We start from the raw sequence: 19,660 nt of genomic DNA, 5'->3' as shown, positions 1-19,660 counted from the left end.
ATTTATGCAAACTTTTTTTAAAAAGCACATTGGACAATCTATAGAGGAGGAGAAAGTGGGCTTTCTCTTTTTTAAACAAATGGCTGAACAAATAACAGTAGAAGGGCCGGGACTAACCTACTTACAGTGCAATCCTATAAATGTCTACTTAGAAGTAAGCCCTATTGCATTCAATAGGCCTTACTCCCAGGCAAGGTGGTATAGGACTGCAGTCTTAGTCAACTGGCTATGATCTAAAATTATCTTGACGGATAGCCAGCTGTAGCTGGAGGGCTTAGAATCTGTAAAAAAATAACTGTACAAATAAAATCCTGCTTGTGTGAATGCTCACACAACCTAAGGGACAATTCAAATGATCAGATACAGCAGTTTTGTACTCCAGGGTGATCCCCACACACACCTGAGACAACAACCTGTTAGATGGTCACTTACAACCTGGTTTTGTGAATGCATTCATAAAGTGCCCATGTTGCAGGATTATCTGAAAATCTCTCTGAAAACCAGCTTGGCCACAATTCTGCATGCACAAGTTTGGGATGCTTGTTATTTCCATCATATGACCTGATTTCTTGCAGGAAGGAGAGCTCCGGTGTCCATGCAGAATTACTATAACTGGAAATTCTATGCAAGATGTCAATACTAGTGTTTAATTCTGGGAGATAGGTGTAAATATTTTCATGAGCCAGTTGTTGAATCAAGACACTAGAATATGTGTTTTTTAATGGTACAACAGACTCCTTTTCAACGGATTTAGAAATGGCCATATCATAGCTGTCAACGTTCCCTTTTTTTAAAGGGAAATTCCCTTATTCTGAATATGATTCCTTGCAAGAAAAGGGAAAAGTTGACAGCTATGGCCGACATGGGTGGGGTGTTTGCTGTTGTTGATAGATGTCTTTGCATAAACAAGGCATCTAATTAACGAGTCCAATCTTTTGACACCCAATTAGTTTTTGCTGCCTCTTTTCACAGGTGATCAGCTTCTAAGTGCCACGATCTTTTTCGATAATATCAAATATGAAGATGCACTCAAGATTCTGCAGTATTCCGAGCCATACAAAGTACAGTTCAACCTCAAAAGAAAGCTCGCCAGGAAGGAAGATCTTGAAACAATGCATTTTGCAACGCAATCCCAAAAAGAAAAAATGAGTCAGGTAATGCACAGCTATAAAATTACACTTCAGATCAAGACATGGATCTTGGGGGAGGTATTAACTTGACCATTGCTCGTGTAATTTTAGGACAGTAGTCTAGATCCGGCGATATATTGAGCAAACAGAAAGGGATTTCTGCTAGACCAAGGTAGCCCTGTCAAATTATCACACTTTTTTCAACCCCACTACAGTGCCTCTCCACTCCCTTGCTACACCACACATTGCTCCAACAGTGAGCCAAGAAACCTCCATCATGCAAACTAACACCCACTCATCTGTCTTTGGATCCAACCTTCAGGTGGTTTTTTTTTTAGTGGAAGTGAAATTTGAGGGGAAGTAGCCTTTGAGGCATTGAATTATTGAAGCCCTTTTTCTGTGTGTTCTTCAGTTTCTGTAAGAATGCAGAAAGCCTCTCAGAATAGGGTGCAATCTCTCTTTCTCCGTGTGTGTGTGTGTGTGTGTGTGTGTGTGTGTGTGTGTGTATAACATTGGGTTGTCGGGCATCTTTTTATTATAATTTATTTAATTTTATACCGTCCTATACCTGGGGGGAGGGACGCAGGTGGCGCTGTGGGTTAAAGCCTCAATGCCTAGGACTTGCCGATCGAAAGGTCGGTGGTTCGAATCCCTGCAGCGGGGTGCGCTCCCGCTGCTCGGTCCCAGCGCCTGCCAACCTAGCAGTTCGAAAGCACCTCCGGGTGCAAGTAGATAAATAGGGACCGCTTACCAGCGGGAAGGTAAACGGCGTTTCCGTGTGCGGCTCTGGCTCTGGCCAGAGCAGCGATGTCACGCTGGCCACGTGACCCGGAAGTGTCTCCGGACAGCGCTGGCCCCTGGCCTCTTAAGTGAGATGGGCGCACAACCCCAGAGTCTGTCAAGACTGGCCCGTACGGGCAGGGGTACCTTTACCTTTTTATACCTGGGGGGAGGTGGTCCTCAGGGCAGTTTGCAGAATAAAATCAAGATATAAAACCACAAAATACATAGTAAAAATAAAAACAACCCAATACCCCCCCCATACACACAAAAAACCCACATTTTAAAAGGGAATAGGATGTGTCAGATGAACCAAAGGCCTAGTTAATGTCTTGGAGACTTTTTAATGCCAACAGGCCCATGCAGCTGTTTACATGTTTCTCGAGCAGCCAGTCATTTAAACGTTTTTTTTTTGGGGGGGGGGGATTACTACTTTTTAAAAATGTGTTTATATTGCTGTACACTGTTCATGGGAGGGTAGTATGTAAATACTTTTATAAATAAAACAGATACATAAAGGGGGTATTTTTAAGCCCAAGAACAACTTCCCTTCATGAACAACTTCCTGAGGGACACAGGCCAGCAGTAGAGAGGGCCTGAGGTAAAAGTGGGGGCGGCCATAGACATACTTTGATGAGGAACATGGCTCTTTGTTTAGCTGGTTGCATTTTTATCCAAAGTATCAAATGTGGTGACAGTAATAATAATAGAAGAAAACAACAACACCAGAAATTGGCTTATAAGTATAAAACCAAATTTACTGGAATAATAGCTAGACTAGAGATAGACTTGTAACCATTCAAACAACAAACATACTAAGGTGCCGTGTGCAAGACAAAGCCTGGAGATACTGTAAACATGGAGTGGATAAATGTACAACTCTATCTTAACAACGTAAGCGTTATACAGACTGGATAAATGAACTGTTCAACAAGTAACGTAAGTCCAATCACAGAATGGCAACCCCATGCCGCCACAACGGCAAGGGTAGTACACTGGGTGGGAGAATATGAAAAAGTTTCAAAATACAGTCTGTATAATGTTTGCTGCACATGTAATTTGTTAAAATAGAATTGGTGGCTGCGTTTCTGGAACCAATGAGAGGAAATAAATTGCAGAAGACTCTGCAATAGTTGCTACGATGAAATTGCAGAGGAATATTGTAACCGGAGGGCAAGAATGATGCCGAAAGCCAGGTGGAATCTGCACACGTATTTAAAAAATGCTGTGAAAATGTTTGTTGTTGTTTAAAAAAAAGTTTTGAAAAATACATTGAACTTGCCATAGCTCACTGTCTCCATCTAGTGTCACATTTGTATAGTGCACTTAAAATGTTTTATTTGCAGCTGTATAGCTGAGTCCCTGGGACGCAGGTGGTGCTGTGGGTTAAAGCCTCAGCGCCTAGGGCTTGCCGATCGAAAGGTCGGCGGTTCGAATCCCTGCGGCGGGGTGCGCTCCCACTGCTCGGTCCCAGCGCCTGCCAACCTAGCAGTTCGAAAGCACCTCTGGGTGCAAGTAGATAAATAGGGACCGCTTACCAGCGGGAAGGTAGACGGCGTTTCCGTGTGCGGCTCTGGCTCTGGCTCTGGCCAGAGCAGCGATGTCACGCTGGCCACGTGACCCAGAAGTGTCTCCGGACAGCGCTGGCCCCTGGCCTCTTGAGTGAGATGGGCGCACAACCCCAGAGTCTGTCAAGACTGGCCCGTATGGGCAGGGGTACCTTTACCTTTACCTTTTTAGCTGAGTCCCCAGTCTAGCATCAACCTTTTGCTGTTGCATGCGAGTAAAGGCATTTCAGCCACACCAACTCGCATTATCCAACTTCTTAGCCTTTTGCTCCAAAGTGGAGTGGAGCCCTGGTCTCAGCAGTGCTGCTGACAGCATTTTGTTTTCTGAGGAGAAAGTGCCTCCTCCTGTTCTGTTTTCGTGTGGTCGGCTGCTGTAATGCTAGGCCCAATCCCCAGGTTAATGGGTTCTGAGAAGCAGGCCTCCTGTCTGCAGCTTCACGTTTCAGGTGAATCACAGCACTTGACAAGCTGAAGACTACTGGCATATTAGTATGGTGCCTAAGGACACTTTCTTGGAGCAGAAGAATCCCCCCCCCGAATTAATCGCTTCCTATGAAGCATCTCAAAGCAATTTCACGATACGATAAAAACCACAAACGAAACAGCTGGTTACATAAAGACAGTTGAAACAATTGCTTATATAAAATCAATTTAAACAACTGCACATAGAAAGCGATTCCAAATAAATTCAAATACCAATTGGGATGAAAACCTCCACTTTTAGAAGGCTTGCGGAAAGAGGAAAGCCCTTCAGCTGGCACAAAAAAAGACAATAAAAACCAGACCTATCTGATAACTAGAGGAAGTTCCATGCTGCCACACTAAGGGCGTATTTCTGACATTGTGCAGAGCAGACATCCTAATATGATTGTCTTAGAAACATAGAATTGTAGAGCTGGAAGGGACCCCCGGGGTTATCCTGTCCAACCCCCTGCAGTGCAGGAATATGCAGATGGCCTATATATATATAATAATATATAATAGTAATATTTTTATTTATACCCCACCCCACGTTGCCTCAGGCACTCTGGGTGGCTTCCAACACACGAATAAATAATAATAAAACATCAAACATTAATAGTAACAATCAGATCCTATAGTACATAAAAAAAAGTCACAATAATTTTAAAATAAGAAATTTATATCAGATAAAGCACTATTCAATAATCCAATAGTAAACGGTAAAATTAAACATCAGCAAATAATAATTTAACGGTTTACACTTATCAATTCCAATAAAGAATTACTAATCTATAATCAAAAAAAGTAACAGCAAATCGCAATGCATAAAATAACAGCAAACGCACAAAACCATGAAAAAGGGTCAAACTGAGAAACAAGGACACACAAGTCAGTTTTTAAAAACTATCCCTGAACTACTCTCTGCCCAGCTGCTTTTGCTGTTCTCACAGTCATGGTCTGGGAAAGGCTCTTGGGGATGGAGGTTGCGACAAGGCAGGTGGAAAAGCCATTGCCTGCAGAAAGTCTCTCCCCCCCCCTCAGTTCTTCCTCTGGAGCAGAGCAGGTCTCCTATAAATATAGGTTGTGGTGACCTACGGAACACAATGCACACTCCAGTTGCGAGATGCGAGGATACAAGACCAAGGTCCTCTTACACAGGACAGGCTTATTATACACCCTTGTGCAAATTAATTGAAACAAACAATGTAGTTTATTGTACAAAACTCACATATACATGTAGAAAACTCACATTAGTAATGGATATTACCTCCACTATTTTTAAGCATCATTTGAACACGGTCTGGCATGGAGTCTACTAGTTTTGAACAGTCACTGTGGATTTTTGGATCCCTGTACCACACTTGAATCAGCGCCTGAATGAGCTTCTCCATAGTTGTACAGTCTACAGCACGGAGGCGACTTTTGCATATAGCCCACAAGTTCTCAATGGGATTTACGCCCGTGGAATTCCCTGGCCAATAAAGTACCTGTATTTGCTGCTCTGTCATGATTTTCTTCATCACTTTCAGTGTGTGACAGGGGGCTAAGTCCTGCTGCAATATCCCAGTACCATCAGGATACGTTTTTTCCCAGCTCTGCAATAACTCTCTTTCGTAGAACCTCAGTATATTGTGGCGAGCACATTATTCCTTCTATTGGCTGCAGGCTTCCGACACCATTATGACCAACTCATTTTTCGTGTTTGTTTTGAGTACAGGATTACGAGTAAGATAGAAAACATGCTTTGTTTCAAGTATTTTTCACAAGGGAGTACACCTTCTCTTATTAACAGCTTCACACTGTGTCGTAGCGGCTAGGAACATTGCATCTAGGTTTCAGGAGGGGTACATCACTGGGGAATGGGAAAAGACTGCAAAATTGAGTAAGTTGTATTATCTACATTATATTTTTCAGCAAGTGTTTGTCACCTTGAATTGCTAGAGGGACCTAATGGTCAGGGAGCTGGGCATGTTTAGCCTGGAGAAGAGGAGGTTAAGGGGTGATATGATAGCCATGTTCAAATATATAAAAGGATGTCACATAGAGGAGGGAGAAAGGTTGTTTTCTGCTGCTCCAGAGAAGCAGACACGGAGCAATGGTTCCAAACTACAAGAAAGAAGATTCCACCTAAACATTAGGAAGAACTTCCTGACAGTAAGAGCTGTTCGGCAGTGGAATTTGCTGCCAAGGAGTGTGGTGGAGTCTCCTTCTTTGGAGGTCTTTAAGCAGAGGCTTGACAACCATATGTCAGGAGTGCTCTGATGGTGTTTCCTGCTTGGCAGGGGGTTGGACTCAATGGCCCTTGTGGTTTCTTCCAATTCTATGATTCTACCTTTTTACATTCCCGGAAGCATGAGGCTTTTATGGAATGTGAATCAGTTGTTTTGGAGACTCATGTTTGTTCTGCTTCCAGTGAGCTCCCAGCACTGGTTTGTGAAGCCGTGCATGCACAACGTTGGCTGCAAGTCACATCTATCCTGTAGTTCCTTGAGAAATACTGCATTTTTATGTGTTTTCTCCATAACCAGCTTCAGTCTGATTTGAAAATGTAAGCCATATGATGACATCCATGCCCCTCTCCACCCACTGATGTGGACAGGCAATGGGAGACTTGGAAAAACATCCAACCTTTTATCTCATTGTATTATGAAAAAAAGGGACGCAAGTGGCGCGGTGGGTTAAACCACAGAGCCTAGGACTCGCCGATCAGGAGGTCAGTGGTTTGAATCCCCGCCACGGGGTGACCTTCCGTTGCTCGGTCCCTGCTCCTGCCAACCTAGCAGTTCGAAAGCACGTCAAAAGTGCAAGTAGATAAATAGGAACCGCTCTGGCGGGAAGGTAAACGGCGTTTCCGTGCTCTGCTCTGGTTCGCCAGAAGTGGCTTAGTCATGCTGGCCACATGACCCGGAAGCTGTACGCCGGCTCCCTCGACCAGTAAAGCGAGATGAGTGCCGCAACCCCAGAGTCAGTCACGACTGGACATAATGGTCAGGGGTCCCTTTATCTTTTACCTTTATTATGAAAAAGCTTTAATAAAAATTATTATTATTATTAAAGGGAAATACACCCAACCATGCTGATGTGTCCGATGATGTCCAAATGAAGCAGAGGGAAATTATCCCACTGTGTTTTAAGCTGGTAATGTGCACACAGCCGAAGTCTCTCTGTTAATTTAGTATGTTTTAACGTTTTGGGGTTTCTTGTTGCTATTTATTCATGTAAACATTCTGATGTACATTGCTTTCAACAATTTTGAAGATGCAAAGGGGTGGGGATTAAATACATACGTATTAAGTACTACAACCATTTATTTTGGAAATTCTATTTCTCAGGGGAAGGAAGCACTGGAAACATCAGAAAAGACATTCACAGAAGAAGATAAAGCAGACTTAATTGTAAAACAAAGAGTTGGAAGACCAAAAAGATCCAAAAAGGACAGACTTTCCTGGCCAAAATTCCAGTCATTAAAAGGTAAAAAGATACTGGGGCAAAGGAGATCTCGTAGCACGTCAGATGCATACGAACATGCGATTCCGGATATTTCCCCAACAAGCACAGACACAGAATCACAATTTCAGCCAGAAGAAATTCATGCAAAAGTTAAAAGAGGAAGTCAAAAGAAACTAAGATTCCCCAGTATTGGATTCAAGATGCACAGAACTAAACAAGAACCAGAGGAGAGGACAAAATACGAAGTCAAACCTCTCACAGACTATGAAAATGATACTGCGCAGGAAATCCCAGAATTAATAACAGTGCAATATTCTACTTCACGGGCTAAAGAGAAAAAATTGGAGGAAATACAGGAACCCAGAAAAGATGTTAGGGAAACAAAATTTGAACTGCCATACCATACAGGTAAATACCCTGAAGTTGAATTAACAATTAAAAAAACAAAAGAAAAGAAATCAAAATCCAAAGCCATCACAAAAAAATCAGAAACGACAGTGATAACAACACAGATAACAAAACCTATATTGCAAACAGGTGAAATACAAGATGTACAAATAAAACAGTTAACACCACCAAAACAACGAAAAAAGAAGCAAAAGGGATCCACAGAAAAAATGTATACAAAATTACAAATGGACAATGAACAAACAGAAAAAGAAAAAAAAGACATGGATGGCATCAAAGGAGTAATTAATCAAAATGAAGAAGATTCAAACGTCATGATAGCAACAACTGACATACGTATGCCGACAGCCAAAGCTTCTTTGGAACTTAAAACTCCACACATACAACTAGAGACACCATCAACTGATATGTCTCTGGGTGCTGCTGAGATTAAGAAGGAGGGCATGGACACTACGTTTAAAATGCCAAAATTCCAAATGCCCAAATTTGGAACAGAACTGAAAGCTCCAGACCTAAAGATTGAGGCACAATCGACTGATATTGCAGTAGGTGGAGTTGAAGCTAATCTGGAGGGCACCGGCAGTAAATTTACGATGCCAAAACTCCAAATGCCCAAGTTTGGAATGTCACTTCCCACAGGGAAACTCGCTGCAGAGGGAGAAATCACCTTACCTTCTGTGGACGTGGAAATCTCCAAACCAGAACTGAAAGGGGAAGTGGCCCTGCCCTCTGTGGGCATCGAGACTGACAGGAAATTGCCCGGAGCTGAAATGAAGGAACCTAGCGTGGAGTTGGAGGTCGCTGAGAAGGGCAAAATCAAAACACTTGATGTCAAAATGCCAAGCGTCAAGGTTCCGGAAAAAAAGGCTCCTCAAGTGGGAGTCTCACTGCCCAAGGTTGAAGCAGACATCTCTGTTCCCAAAGCAAAAGTGGAAATTCCAGAGGCAGAGGTCTCTGTTAAGGTGCCTGATGCAGAAGGGAGAATCGAGAGTGGAGGGATGAAAATACACATGCCAAAGTTCAAGATGCCCAGCATGGGTTTCTCCAAACCAGAGATCAAAGGTCCCAAAGTCGATGTGGACGTCAGCGCACCCAAGGTTGACATCGCTCTTCCAGATGTCAGTGTAACCAAGCCTGAGATCAAAGCAGGTGACATTTCAGCAGATATCAAGTTCACAGCACCTGACATAAAGATTCCAAAGGGGGAAGCTTCCTTGGAACTGAAGGCTGCAGACTTGAAGGTTGAGGCACCATCGGCTGATATTAATGTAGGTGGCATTGAAGCGAAGCTGGATAGTACGGACAGTAAATTTAAGATGCCAAAAGTGGAAATTCCAGAAGCAGAGGTCTCTGTTAAGGTGCCTGATGCAGAAGGGAGAATCGAGAGTGGAGGGATGAAAATACACATGCCAAAGTTCAAGATGCCGAGCATGGGTTTCTCCAAACCAGAAATCAAAGGTCCCAAAGTCGATGTGGACGTCAGCGCACCCAAGGTTGACATTACTCTTCCTGATGTCAGTGTAACCAAGCCTGAGGTCAAAGCAGGTGACATTTCAGCAGACATGAACTTCACAGCACCTGACGTACAGTTTCCTAAGGGAGAGGCTTCCTTGGAACTGAAGGCTCCAGACCTAAAGCTTGAGGCACCATCGGCAGATGTCGCTCCTTGTGGAGTTGAAGCGAAGCTGGAGGGCACGGACACTAAATTTAAGATGCCAAAACTCCAAATGCCGAAGTTTGGAATGTCACTTCCCAAGGGGAAAGCCGCTGCAGAGGGAGAAATTACCTTACCTTCTGTGGAAGTGGATATCTCAAAACCAGAACTGAAAGGGGAAGTGACCCTGCCCTCTGTGGGCATCGAGACTGATTTGAAATTGCCCGGAGCTGAAATGAAGGCACGTAGTGTGGAGTTGGAGGTCGCTGAGAAGGGCAAAATAAAAATGCCTGACGTCAAAATGCCAAGCGTCGAGGTTCCCAAAATGAAGACTCCTCAAGTGGGAGTCTCGCTGCCCCAGGTTAAAGCGGACATCTCCCTTCCCAAAGCAAAAGTGGAAATTCCAGAGGCAGAGGTCTCTGTTAAAGTGCCTGATGCAGAAGGCAGCATTGAGGGTGGCGGAATGAAAATACACATGCCAAAGGTCAAGATGCCCAGCATGGGTTTCTCCAAACCAGAGATCAAAGGTCCCAAAGTCGATGTGGACGTCAGCGCACCCAAGGTTGACATCGCTCTTCCAGATGTCAGTGTAACCAAGCCTGAGATCAAAGCAGGTGACATTTCAGCAGACATGAAGTTCATAGGAACTGACGTACAGTTTCCAAAGGGGGAGGCTTCCTTGGAACTGAAGGCTCCAGACTTTAAGGTGGAGGCACCATCGGCGGATGTCGCTCTAGGTGCAGTTGGAGCGAAGCTAGATAGTACGGACAGTAAATTTAAGATGCCAAAACTCCAAATGCCCAAATTTGGAATGTCACTTCCCACAGGGAAATACGCTGCAGAGGGAGAAATCACCTTACCTTCTGTGGACGTGGAAATCTCCAAACCAGAACTGAAAGGGGAAGTGGCCCTGCCCTCTGTGGGCATCGAGACTGATGTGAAATTGCCCGGAGCTGAAATGAAGGCACCTAGTGTGGAGTTGGAGGTCGCTGAGAAGGGCAAAATCAAAATGCCTGATGTCAAAATGCCAAGCGTCAAGGTTCCGAAAATAAAGACTCCTCAAGTGGGAGTCTCGCTGCCAGAGGTTGAGGCAGACATCTCTGTTCCCAAAGCAAAAGTGGAAATTCCAGAGGCAGAGGTCTCTGTTAAGGTGCCTGATGCAGAAGGGAGAATCGAGAGTGGAGGGATGAAAATACACATGCCAAAGTTCAAGATGCCCAGCATGGGTTTCTCCAAACCAGAAATCAAAGGTCCCAAAGTCGATGTGGACGTCAGCGCACCCAAGGTTGACATTACTCTTCCTGATGTCAGTGTAACCAAGCCTGAAGTCAAAGCAGGTGACATTTCAGCAGATATCAAGTTCACAGCACCTGACATAAAGATTCCAAAGGGGGAAGCTTCCTTGGAACTGAAGGCTGCAGACTTGAAGGTTGAGGCACCATCGGCTGATATTAATGTAGGTGGCATTGAAGCGAAGCTGGATAGTACGGACAGTAAATTTAAGATGCCAAAATTCCAAATGCCCAAGTTTGGAATGTCACTTCCCAAAGGGAAAGCCACTGCAGAGGGAGAAATTACCTTACCTTCTGTGGAAGTGGATGTTTCCAAACCAGAACTGAAAGGGGAAGTGACCCTGCCCTCTGTGGGCATCAAGACTGATGGGAAATTGCCCAGAACTGAAATGAAGGAACCTAGTGTGGAGTTCGAGGTCGCTGAGAAGGGCAAAATCAAAATGCCTGGTGTCAAAATGCCAAGCGTCAAGGTTCCGAATATAAAGACTCCTCAAGTGGGAGTCTCGCTGCCAGAGGTTGAGGCAGACATCTCTGTTCCCAAAGCAAAAGTGGAAATTCCAGAAGCAGAGGTCTCTGTTAAGGTGCCTGATGCAGAAGGGAGAATCGAGAGTGGAGGGATGAAAATACACATGCCAAAGTTCAAGATGCCGAGCATGGGTTTCTCCAAACCAGAAATCAAAGGTCCCAAAGTCGATGTGGACGTCAGCGCACCCAAGGTTGACATTACTCTTCCTGATGTCAGTGTAACCAAGCCTGAGGTCAAAGCAGGTGACATTTCAGCAGACATGAACTTCACAGCACCTGACGTACAGTTTCCTAAGGGAGAGGCTTCCTTGGAACTGAAGGCTCCAGACCTAAAGCTTGAGGCACCATCGGCAGATGTCGCTCTAGGTGGAGTTGAAGCAAAGCTGGAGGGCACGGACACTAAATTTAAGATGCCAAAATTCCAAATGCCCAAGTTTGGAATGTCACTTCCCAAGGGGAAAGCCACTGCAGAGGGAGAAATCGCCTTACCTTCTGTGGAAGTGGATATCTCAAAACCAGAACTGAAAGGGGAAGTGACCCTGCCCTCTGTGGGCATCGAGACTGATGTGAAATTGCCCGGAGCTGAAATGAAGGCACCTAGTGTGGAGTTGGAGGTCGCTGAGAAGGGCAAAATAAAAATGCCTGACGTCAAAATGCCAAGCGTCGAGGTTCCCAAAATGAAGACTCCTCAAGTGGGAGTCTCGCTGCCCCAGGTCAAAGCCGACACCTCCCTTCCCAAAGCAAAAGTGGAAATTCCAGAGGCAGAGGTCTCTGTTAAAGTGCCTGAAGCAGAAGGCAGCATTGAGGGTGGCGGAATGAAAATACACATGCCAAAGTTCAAGATGCCCAGCATGGGTTTCTCCAAACCAGAGGTCAAAGGTCCCAAAGTCGATGTGGACGTCAGCGCACCCAAGGTTGACATCGCTCTTCCTGATGTCAGTGTAACCAAGCCTGAGATCAAAGCAGGTGACATTTCAGCAGATATCAAGTTCACAGCACCTGGCATAAAGATTCCAAAGGGGGAAGCTTCCTTGGAACTGAAGGCTCCAGACTTTAAGGTGGAGGCACCATCGGCAGATGTCGCTCTAGGTGCAGTTGAAGCGAAGCTGGATAGTACGGACACTAAATTTAAGATGCCAAAACTCCAAATGCCCAAGTTTGGAATGTCACTTCCCACAGGGAAAGATGCTGCAGAGGGAGAAATCACCTTACCTTCTGTGGACGTGGAAATCTCCAAACCAGAACTGAAAGGGGAAGTGGCCCTGCCCTCTGTGGGCATCGAGACTGACAGGAAATTGCCCCGAGCTGAAATGAAGGTACCTAGTGTGGAGTTGGAGGTCGCTGAGAAGGGCAAAATCAAAATGCCTGGTGTCAAAATGCCAAGCGTCAAGGTTCCGAAAATAAAGACTCCTCAAGTGGGAGTCTCGCTGCCAGAGGTTGAGGCAGACATCTCTGTTCCCAAAGCAAAAGTGGAAATTCCAGAAGCAGAGGTCTCTGTTAAGGTGCCTGATGTAGAAGGCAGCATTGAGGGGGGTGGGATGAAAATACTCATGCCAAAGTTCAAGATGCCCAGCATGGGATTCTCCAAACCAGAAATCAAAGGTCCCAAAGTCGATGTGGACGTCAGCGCACCCAAGGTTGACATCACTCTTCCTGATGTCAGTGTAACCAAGCCTGAGATCAAAGCAGGTGACATTTCAGCAGATATCAAGTTCACAGCACCTGACATAAAGATTCCAAAGGGGGAAGCTTCCTTGGAACTGAAGGCTCCAGACTTTAAGGTGGAGGCACCATCGGCGGATGTCGCTCTAGGTGCAGTTGAAGCGAAGCTGGATAGTACGGACAGTAAATTTAAGATGCCAAAACTCCAAATGCCCAAGTTTGGAAGGTCACTTCCCACAGGGAAAGACGCTGCAGAGGGAGAAATCACCTTACCTTCTGTGGAAGTGGATGTTTCCAAACCAGAACTGAAAGGGGAAGTGACACTGACCTCTGTGGGCATCGAGACTGAAAGGAAATTGCCCCGAGCTGAAATGAAGGTACCTAGTGTGGAGTTGGAGGTCGCTGAGAAGGGCAAAATCAAAATGCCTGGTGTCAAAATGCCAAGCGTCAAGGTTCCCAAGCTGAAGACTCCTCAAGTGGGAGTATCGCTGCCCAAGGTTGAGGCAGACATCTCTGTTCCCAAAGCAAAAGTGGAAATTCCAGAAGCAGAGGTCTCTATTAAGGTGCCTGATGCAGAAGGCAGCACTGAGGGTGGCGGAATGAAAATACACATGCCAAAGGTCAAGATGCCGAGCATGGGTTTCCCCAAACCAGAAATCAAAGGTCCCAAAGTCGATGTGGACGTCAGCGCAACCAAGGTTGACATTGCTCCTCCTGATGTCAGTATAACCAAACCTGAAATGAAAGCAGGTGACATTTCAGCAGACATCAGCCTTTCAGCACCTGACGTGAAATTTCCAAAAGGAGAGGCTTCCTTGGAACTGAAGGCTCCAGACCTAAAGCTTGAGGCACCATCGGCAGATGTCGCTCTAGGTGGAGGTGAAGCGAAGCTAGAGGGTACAGACAGTAAATTTAAGATGCCAAAACTCCAAATGCCGAAGTTTGGAATGTCACTTCCCAAGGGGAAAGCCACTGCAGAGGGAGAAATTACCTTACCTTCTGTGGAAGTGGATATCTCAAAACCAGAACTGAAAGGGGAAGTGACCCTGCCCTCTGTGGGCATCGAGACTGACGGGAAATTGCCTGGAGCTGAAATGAAGGCTCCAAGTGTGGAGTTGGAGGTCGCTGAGAAGGGCAAAATCAAAACGCCTGAAGTCAAAATGCCCAAAATGAAGACTCATCAAGTGGGAGTCTCACTGCCCAAGGTTGAGGCAGACATCTCTGTTCCTAAAGCAAAAGTGGAAATTCCAGAGGCAGAGGTGTCTGTTAAGGTGCCTGATGCAGAAGGCAGAATTGATGGTGGCGGGATGAAAATACACATTCCAAAGATCAAGATGCCCAGCATGGGTTTCTCCAAACCAGAGATCAAAGGTCCCAAAGTCGATGTGGACGTCAGCGCACCCAAGGTTGACATCACTCTTCCTGATGTCAGTGTAACCAAGCCTGAAATCAAAGCAGGTGACATTTCAGCAGATATCAAGTTCACAGCACCCGACGTGAAGATTCCAAAGGGAGAAGCTTCCTTGGAACTGAAGGCTCCAGACTTGAAGGTTGAGGCACCATCGGCTGATATTGATGTAGGTGGCATTGAAGCGAAGGTGGAGGGCACGGACAGTAAATTTAAGATGCCAAAACTCCAAATGCCCAAGTTTGGAATGTCACTTCCCAAGGGGAAAGCCGCTGCAGAGGGAGAAATCACCTTACCTTCTGTGGAAGTGGATATCTCCAAACCAGAACTGAAAGGGGAAGTGACCCTGCCCTCTGTGGGCATCGAGACCGATGTGAAATTGCCTGGAGCTGAAATGAAGGCACCTAGTGTGGAGTTGGAGGTCACTGAGAAGGGCAAAATCAAAATGCCTGATGTCAAAATGCCAAGCGTCAAGGTTCCCAAGCTGAAGACTCCTCAAGTGGGAGTATCGCTGCCTAAGGTTGAGGGAGACATCTCTGTTCCCAAAGCAAAAGTGGAAATTCCAGAAGCAGAGGTCTCTGTTAAGGTGCCTGATGCAGAAGGCAGCACTGAGGGTGGCGGAATGAAAATACACATGCCAAAGTTCAAGATGCCCAGCATGGGATTCTCCAAACCAGAAATCAAAGGTCCCAAATTCGATGTGGACGTCAGCGCACCCAAGGTTGACATTACTCTTCCTGATGTCAGTATAACCACGCCTGAAATCAAAGAAGGTGACATTTCAGCAGACATCAGCCTTTCAGCACCTGACGTGAAGTTTCCAAAAGGAGAGGCTTCCTTGGAACTGAAGGCTCCAGACCTAATGCTTGAGGCACCATCGGCAGATGTCGCTCTAGGTGGAGTTGAAGCGAAGCTGGAGGGTACGGACAGTAAATTTAAGATGCCAAAATTCCAAATGCCCAAGTTTGGAATGTCACTTCCCAAGGGGAAAGCCACTGCAGAGGGAGAAATTACCTTACCTTCTGTGGAAGTGGATATCTCAAAACCAGAACTGAAAGGGGAAGTGACCCTGCCCTCTGTGGGCATCAAGACTGATGGGAAATTGCCCCGAGCTGAAATAAAGGCACCTAGTGTGGAGTTGGAGGTCGCTGAGAAGGGCAAAATCAAAATGCCTGATGTCAAAATGCCAAGCGTCAAGGTACCAAAAATAAAAAGCCCTGAAGTGGGAGTCTCGCTGCCCAAGGTTGAGGCAGACATCTCTGTTCCCAAAGCAAAAGTGGAAATTCCAGAAGCAGAGGTCTCTGTTAAGGTGCCTGATGTAGAAGGCAGCATTGAGGGTAGCGGAATGAAAGTACACATGCCAAAGTTCAAGATGCCCAGCATGGGATTCTCCAAACCAGAAATCAAAGGTCCCAAAGTCGATGTGGACGTCAGCGCGCCCAAGGTTGACATTACTCTTCCTGATGTCAGTATAACCAAGCCTGAAATGAAAGCAGGTGACATTTCAGCAGACATCAGCCTTTCAGCACCTGACGTGAAGTTTCCAAAAGGAGAGGCTTCCTTGGAGCTGAAGGCTCCAGACCTAAACGTTGAGGCACCATCGGCAGATGTCATTCTAGGTGGAGTTGAAGCGAAGCTGGAGGGCACTGACACTAAATTTAAGATGCCAAAATTCCAAATGCCCAAGTTTGGAATGTCACTTCCCAAGGGGAAAGCCACTGCAGAGGGAGAAATTACATTACCTTCTGTGGAAGTGGATATCTCAAAACCAGAACTGAAAGGGGAAGTGACCCTGCCCTCTGTGGGCATCGAGACTGAAGGGAAATTGCCTGGAGCTGAAATAAAGGCGCCTAGTGTGGAGTTGGAGGTCGCTGAGAAGGGCAAAATCAAAATGCCTGCCGTCAAAATGCCAAGTATGAAGGTCCCTGATCTGAAGACTCCTCAGGTGGGAGTCTCGCTGCCGAAGGTTGAAGCAGACATCTCTGTTCCCAAAGCAAAAGTAGAAATTCCAGAAGCAGAGGTCTCTGTTAAGGTGCCTGATGCAGAAGGCAGCATTGAGGGGGGTGGGATGAAAATACACATGCCAAAGTTCAAGATGCCCAGCATGGGATTATCCAAATCAGAGATCAAAGGTCAAAAAGTCGATGTGGACGTCAGCGCACCCAAGGTTGACATCGCTCTTCCAGATGTCAGTGTAACCAAGCCTGAGATCAAAGTAGGTGACATTTCAGCAGACATGAAGTTCATAGGAACTGACGTACAGTTTCCAAAGGGGGAGGCTTCCTTGGAACTGAAGGCTCCAGACCTAAAGGTTGAGGCACCATCAGCGGAATTCGCTCTAGGTGGAGTTGAAGCGAAGCTGGAGGGTACGGACAGTAAATTTAAGATGCCAAAATTCCATATGCTCAAGTTCGGAATGTCACTTCCCAAGGGGAAAGCCACTGCAGAGGGAGAAATCACCTTACCTTCTGTGGAAGGGGATATCTCCAAACCAGAACTCAAAGGGGAAGTCACCCTGCCCTCTGTGGGCATCGAGACTGACGGGAAATTGCCCGGAGCTGAAATGAAGGTACCTAGTGTGGAGTTGGAGGTTGCTAAGAAGGGCAAAATCAAAATGCCCGATGTCAAAATGCCCAAAATGAAGACTCCTCAAGTGGGAGTCTCACTGCCCAAGGTTGAGGCAGACATCTCTGTTCCCAAAGCAAAAGTGGAAATTCCAGAGGCAGAGGTCTCTGTTAAGGTGCCTGATACAGAAGGCAGCATCGAGGGTGCCGGAATGAAAATACACATGCCAAAGTTCAAGATGCCCAGCATGGGTTTCTCCAAACCAGAGATCAAAGGTCCCAAAGTCGATGTGGACGTCAGCGCCCCCAAGGTTGACATTTCTCTTCCGGACGTAAGTGTAACCAAGCCTGAGATCAAAGCAGGTGACATTTCAGCAGACATCAGCCTTTCAGCACCTGACGTGAAGTTTCCAAAAGGAGAGGCTTCCCTGGAACTGAAGGCTCCAGACCTAAAGCTTGAGGCACCATCGGCAGATGTCGCTCTAGGTGGAGTTGAAGCGAAGCTGGAGGGCACCGACACTAAATTTAAGATGCCAAAATTCCAAATGCCGAAGTTTGGAATGTCACTTCCCAAGGGGAAAGCCACTGCAGAGAGAGAAATTACCTTACCTTCTTTGGAAGTGGATATCTCAAAACCAGAACTGAAAGGGGAAGTGACCCTGCCCTCTGTGGGCATCAAGACTGATGTGAAATTGCCTGGAGCTGAAATGAAGGCACCTAGTGTGGAGTTGGATGTCTCTGAGAAGGGCAAAATCAAAATGCCTGACGTCAAAATGCCAAGTATGAAGGTCCCTGATCTCAAGACTCCTCAAGTGGGAGTCTCGCTGCCGAAGGTTGAAGCAGACATCTCTGTTCCCAAAGCAAAAGTGGAAATTCCAGAGGCAGAGGTCTCTGTTAAGGTGCCTGATACAGAAGGGAGCATCGAGGGTGGCGGAATGAAAATACACATGCCAAAGTTCAAGATGCCCAGCATGGGTTTCCCCAAACCAGAGATCAAAGGTCCCAAAGTCGATGTGGACGTCAGCGCACCCAAGGTTGACATTACTCTTCCTGATGTCAGTGTAACCAAGCCTGAAATCAAAGCAGGTGACATTTCAGCAGACATGAAGTTCACAGCACCGGACATAAAGATTCCAAAGGGGGAAGCCTCCTTGGAACTGAAGGCTCCAGACCTAAAGCTTGAGGCACCATCGGCTGATATTGATGTAGGTGGCATTGAAGCGAAGGTGGAGGGCACGGACAGTAAATTTAAGATGCCAAAACTCCAAATGCCGAAGTTTGGAATGTCACTTCCCAAGGGGAAAGCCACTGCAGAGGGAGAAATTACCTTACCTGTGGAAGTGGATATCTCAAAACCAGAATTGAAAGGGGAAGTGACCCTGCCCTCTGTGGGCATCGAGACTGATATGAAATTTCCCGGAGGTGAAATGAAGGCACCAAGTGTGGAGTTGGATGTCTCTGAGAAGGGCAAAATCAAAATGCCTGACGTCAAAATGCCAAGTATGAAGGTCCCTGATCTGAAGACTCCTCAGGTGGGAGTCTCGCTGCCGAAGGTTGAAGCAGACATCCCTGTTCCCAAAGCAAAAGTGGAAATTCCAGAGGCAGAGGTCTCTGTTAAGGTGCCTCATGCAGAAGGCAGGATCGAGGGTGGCGGGATGAAAATACACATGCCAAAGTTCAAGATGCCCAGCATTGGTTTCTCCAAACCAGAAATCAAAGGTCCCAAAGTCGATGTGGACGTCAGCGCCCCCAAGGTTGACATTTCTCTTCCGGACGTAAGTGTAACCAAGCCTGAAATCAAAGCAGGTGACATTTCAGCAGACATCAGCCTTTCAGCACCTGACGTGAAGTTTCCAAAAGGAGAGGCTTCCCTGGAACTGAAGGCTCCAGACCTAAAGCTTGAGGCACCATCGGCAGATGTCGCTCTAGGTGGAGTTGAAGCGAAGCTGGAGGGCACCGACACTAAATTTAAGATGCCAAAATTCCAAATGCCCAAGTTTGGAATGTCACTTCCCAAAGGGAATGCCACTGCAGAGGGAGAAATCACCTTACCTTCTGTGGAAGTGGATGTTTCCAAACCAGAACTGAAAGGGGAAGTGACCCTGCCCTCTGTGGGCATCAAGACTGATGTGAAGTTGCCCGGAGCTGAAATAAAGGCACCTAGTGTGGAGTTGGAGGTCGCTGAGAAGGGCAAAATCAAAATGCCTGGTGTCAAAATGCCAAGCGTCGAGGTTCCCAAAATGAAGACTCCTCAAGTGGGAGTCTCGCTGCCCCAGGTTAAAGCGGACATCTCCCTTCCCAAAGCAAAAGTGGAAATTCCAGAGGCAGAGGTCTCTGTTAAGGTGCCTGAAGCAGAAGGCAGCATTGAGGTTGAGGCACCATCAGCGGATTTCACTCTAGGTGGAGTTGAAGCAAAGCTGGAGGGTACGGACAGTAAATTTAAGATGCCCAAATTCCATATGCCCAAGTTTGGAATGTCACTTCCCAAGGGGAAAGCTGTTGCAGAGGGACAAATCACGTTACCTTCTGTGGAAGTGGATGTTTCCAAACCAGAACTGAAAGGGGAAGTGACCCTGCCCTCTGTGGGCATTGAGACTGACGGGAAATTGCCCGGAGCTGAAATGAAGGTACCTAGTGTGGAGTTGGAGGTTGCTAAGAAGGGCAAAATCAAAATGCCCGATGTCAAAATGCCCAAAATGAAGACTCCTCAAGTGGGAGTCTCACTGCCCAAGGTTGAGGCAGACATCTCTGTTCCCA

At 46.3% G+C, this 19,660-nt stretch overlaps 1 protein-coding gene across 1 annotated transcript in view; it reads left to right on the top strand.

Moving 5' to 3' along the window:
• The window catches only part of AHNAK2 (AHNAK nucleoprotein 2), a 106,434-nt gene that overhangs the window by 76,173 nt on the left and 10,601 nt on the right, over nt 1-19,660 (top strand). Inside the window, exons 6-8 of the mRNA XM_079963686.1 lie at nt 973-1,154; nt 7,273-9,070; nt 9,455-19,261. Coding sequence (XP_079819812.1) covers nt 973-1,154; nt 7,273-9,070; nt 9,455-19,261 — 11,787 coding nt within the window. The remainder of the gene's footprint in view (nt 1-972; nt 1,155-7,272; nt 9,071-9,454; nt 19,262-19,660) is intronic.

Source organism: Podarcis cretensis (genome assembly GCF_951804945.1).
Source record: "Podarcis cretensis genome assembly, chromosome: 1".
Lineage (NCBI taxonomy): Eukaryota > Metazoa > Chordata > Lepidosauria > Squamata > Lacertidae > Podarcis > Podarcis cretensis.
The sequence above is the reverse complement of the archived record's forward strand: the minus strand, read 5'-3'. Positions and strand labels throughout refer to the sequence as shown.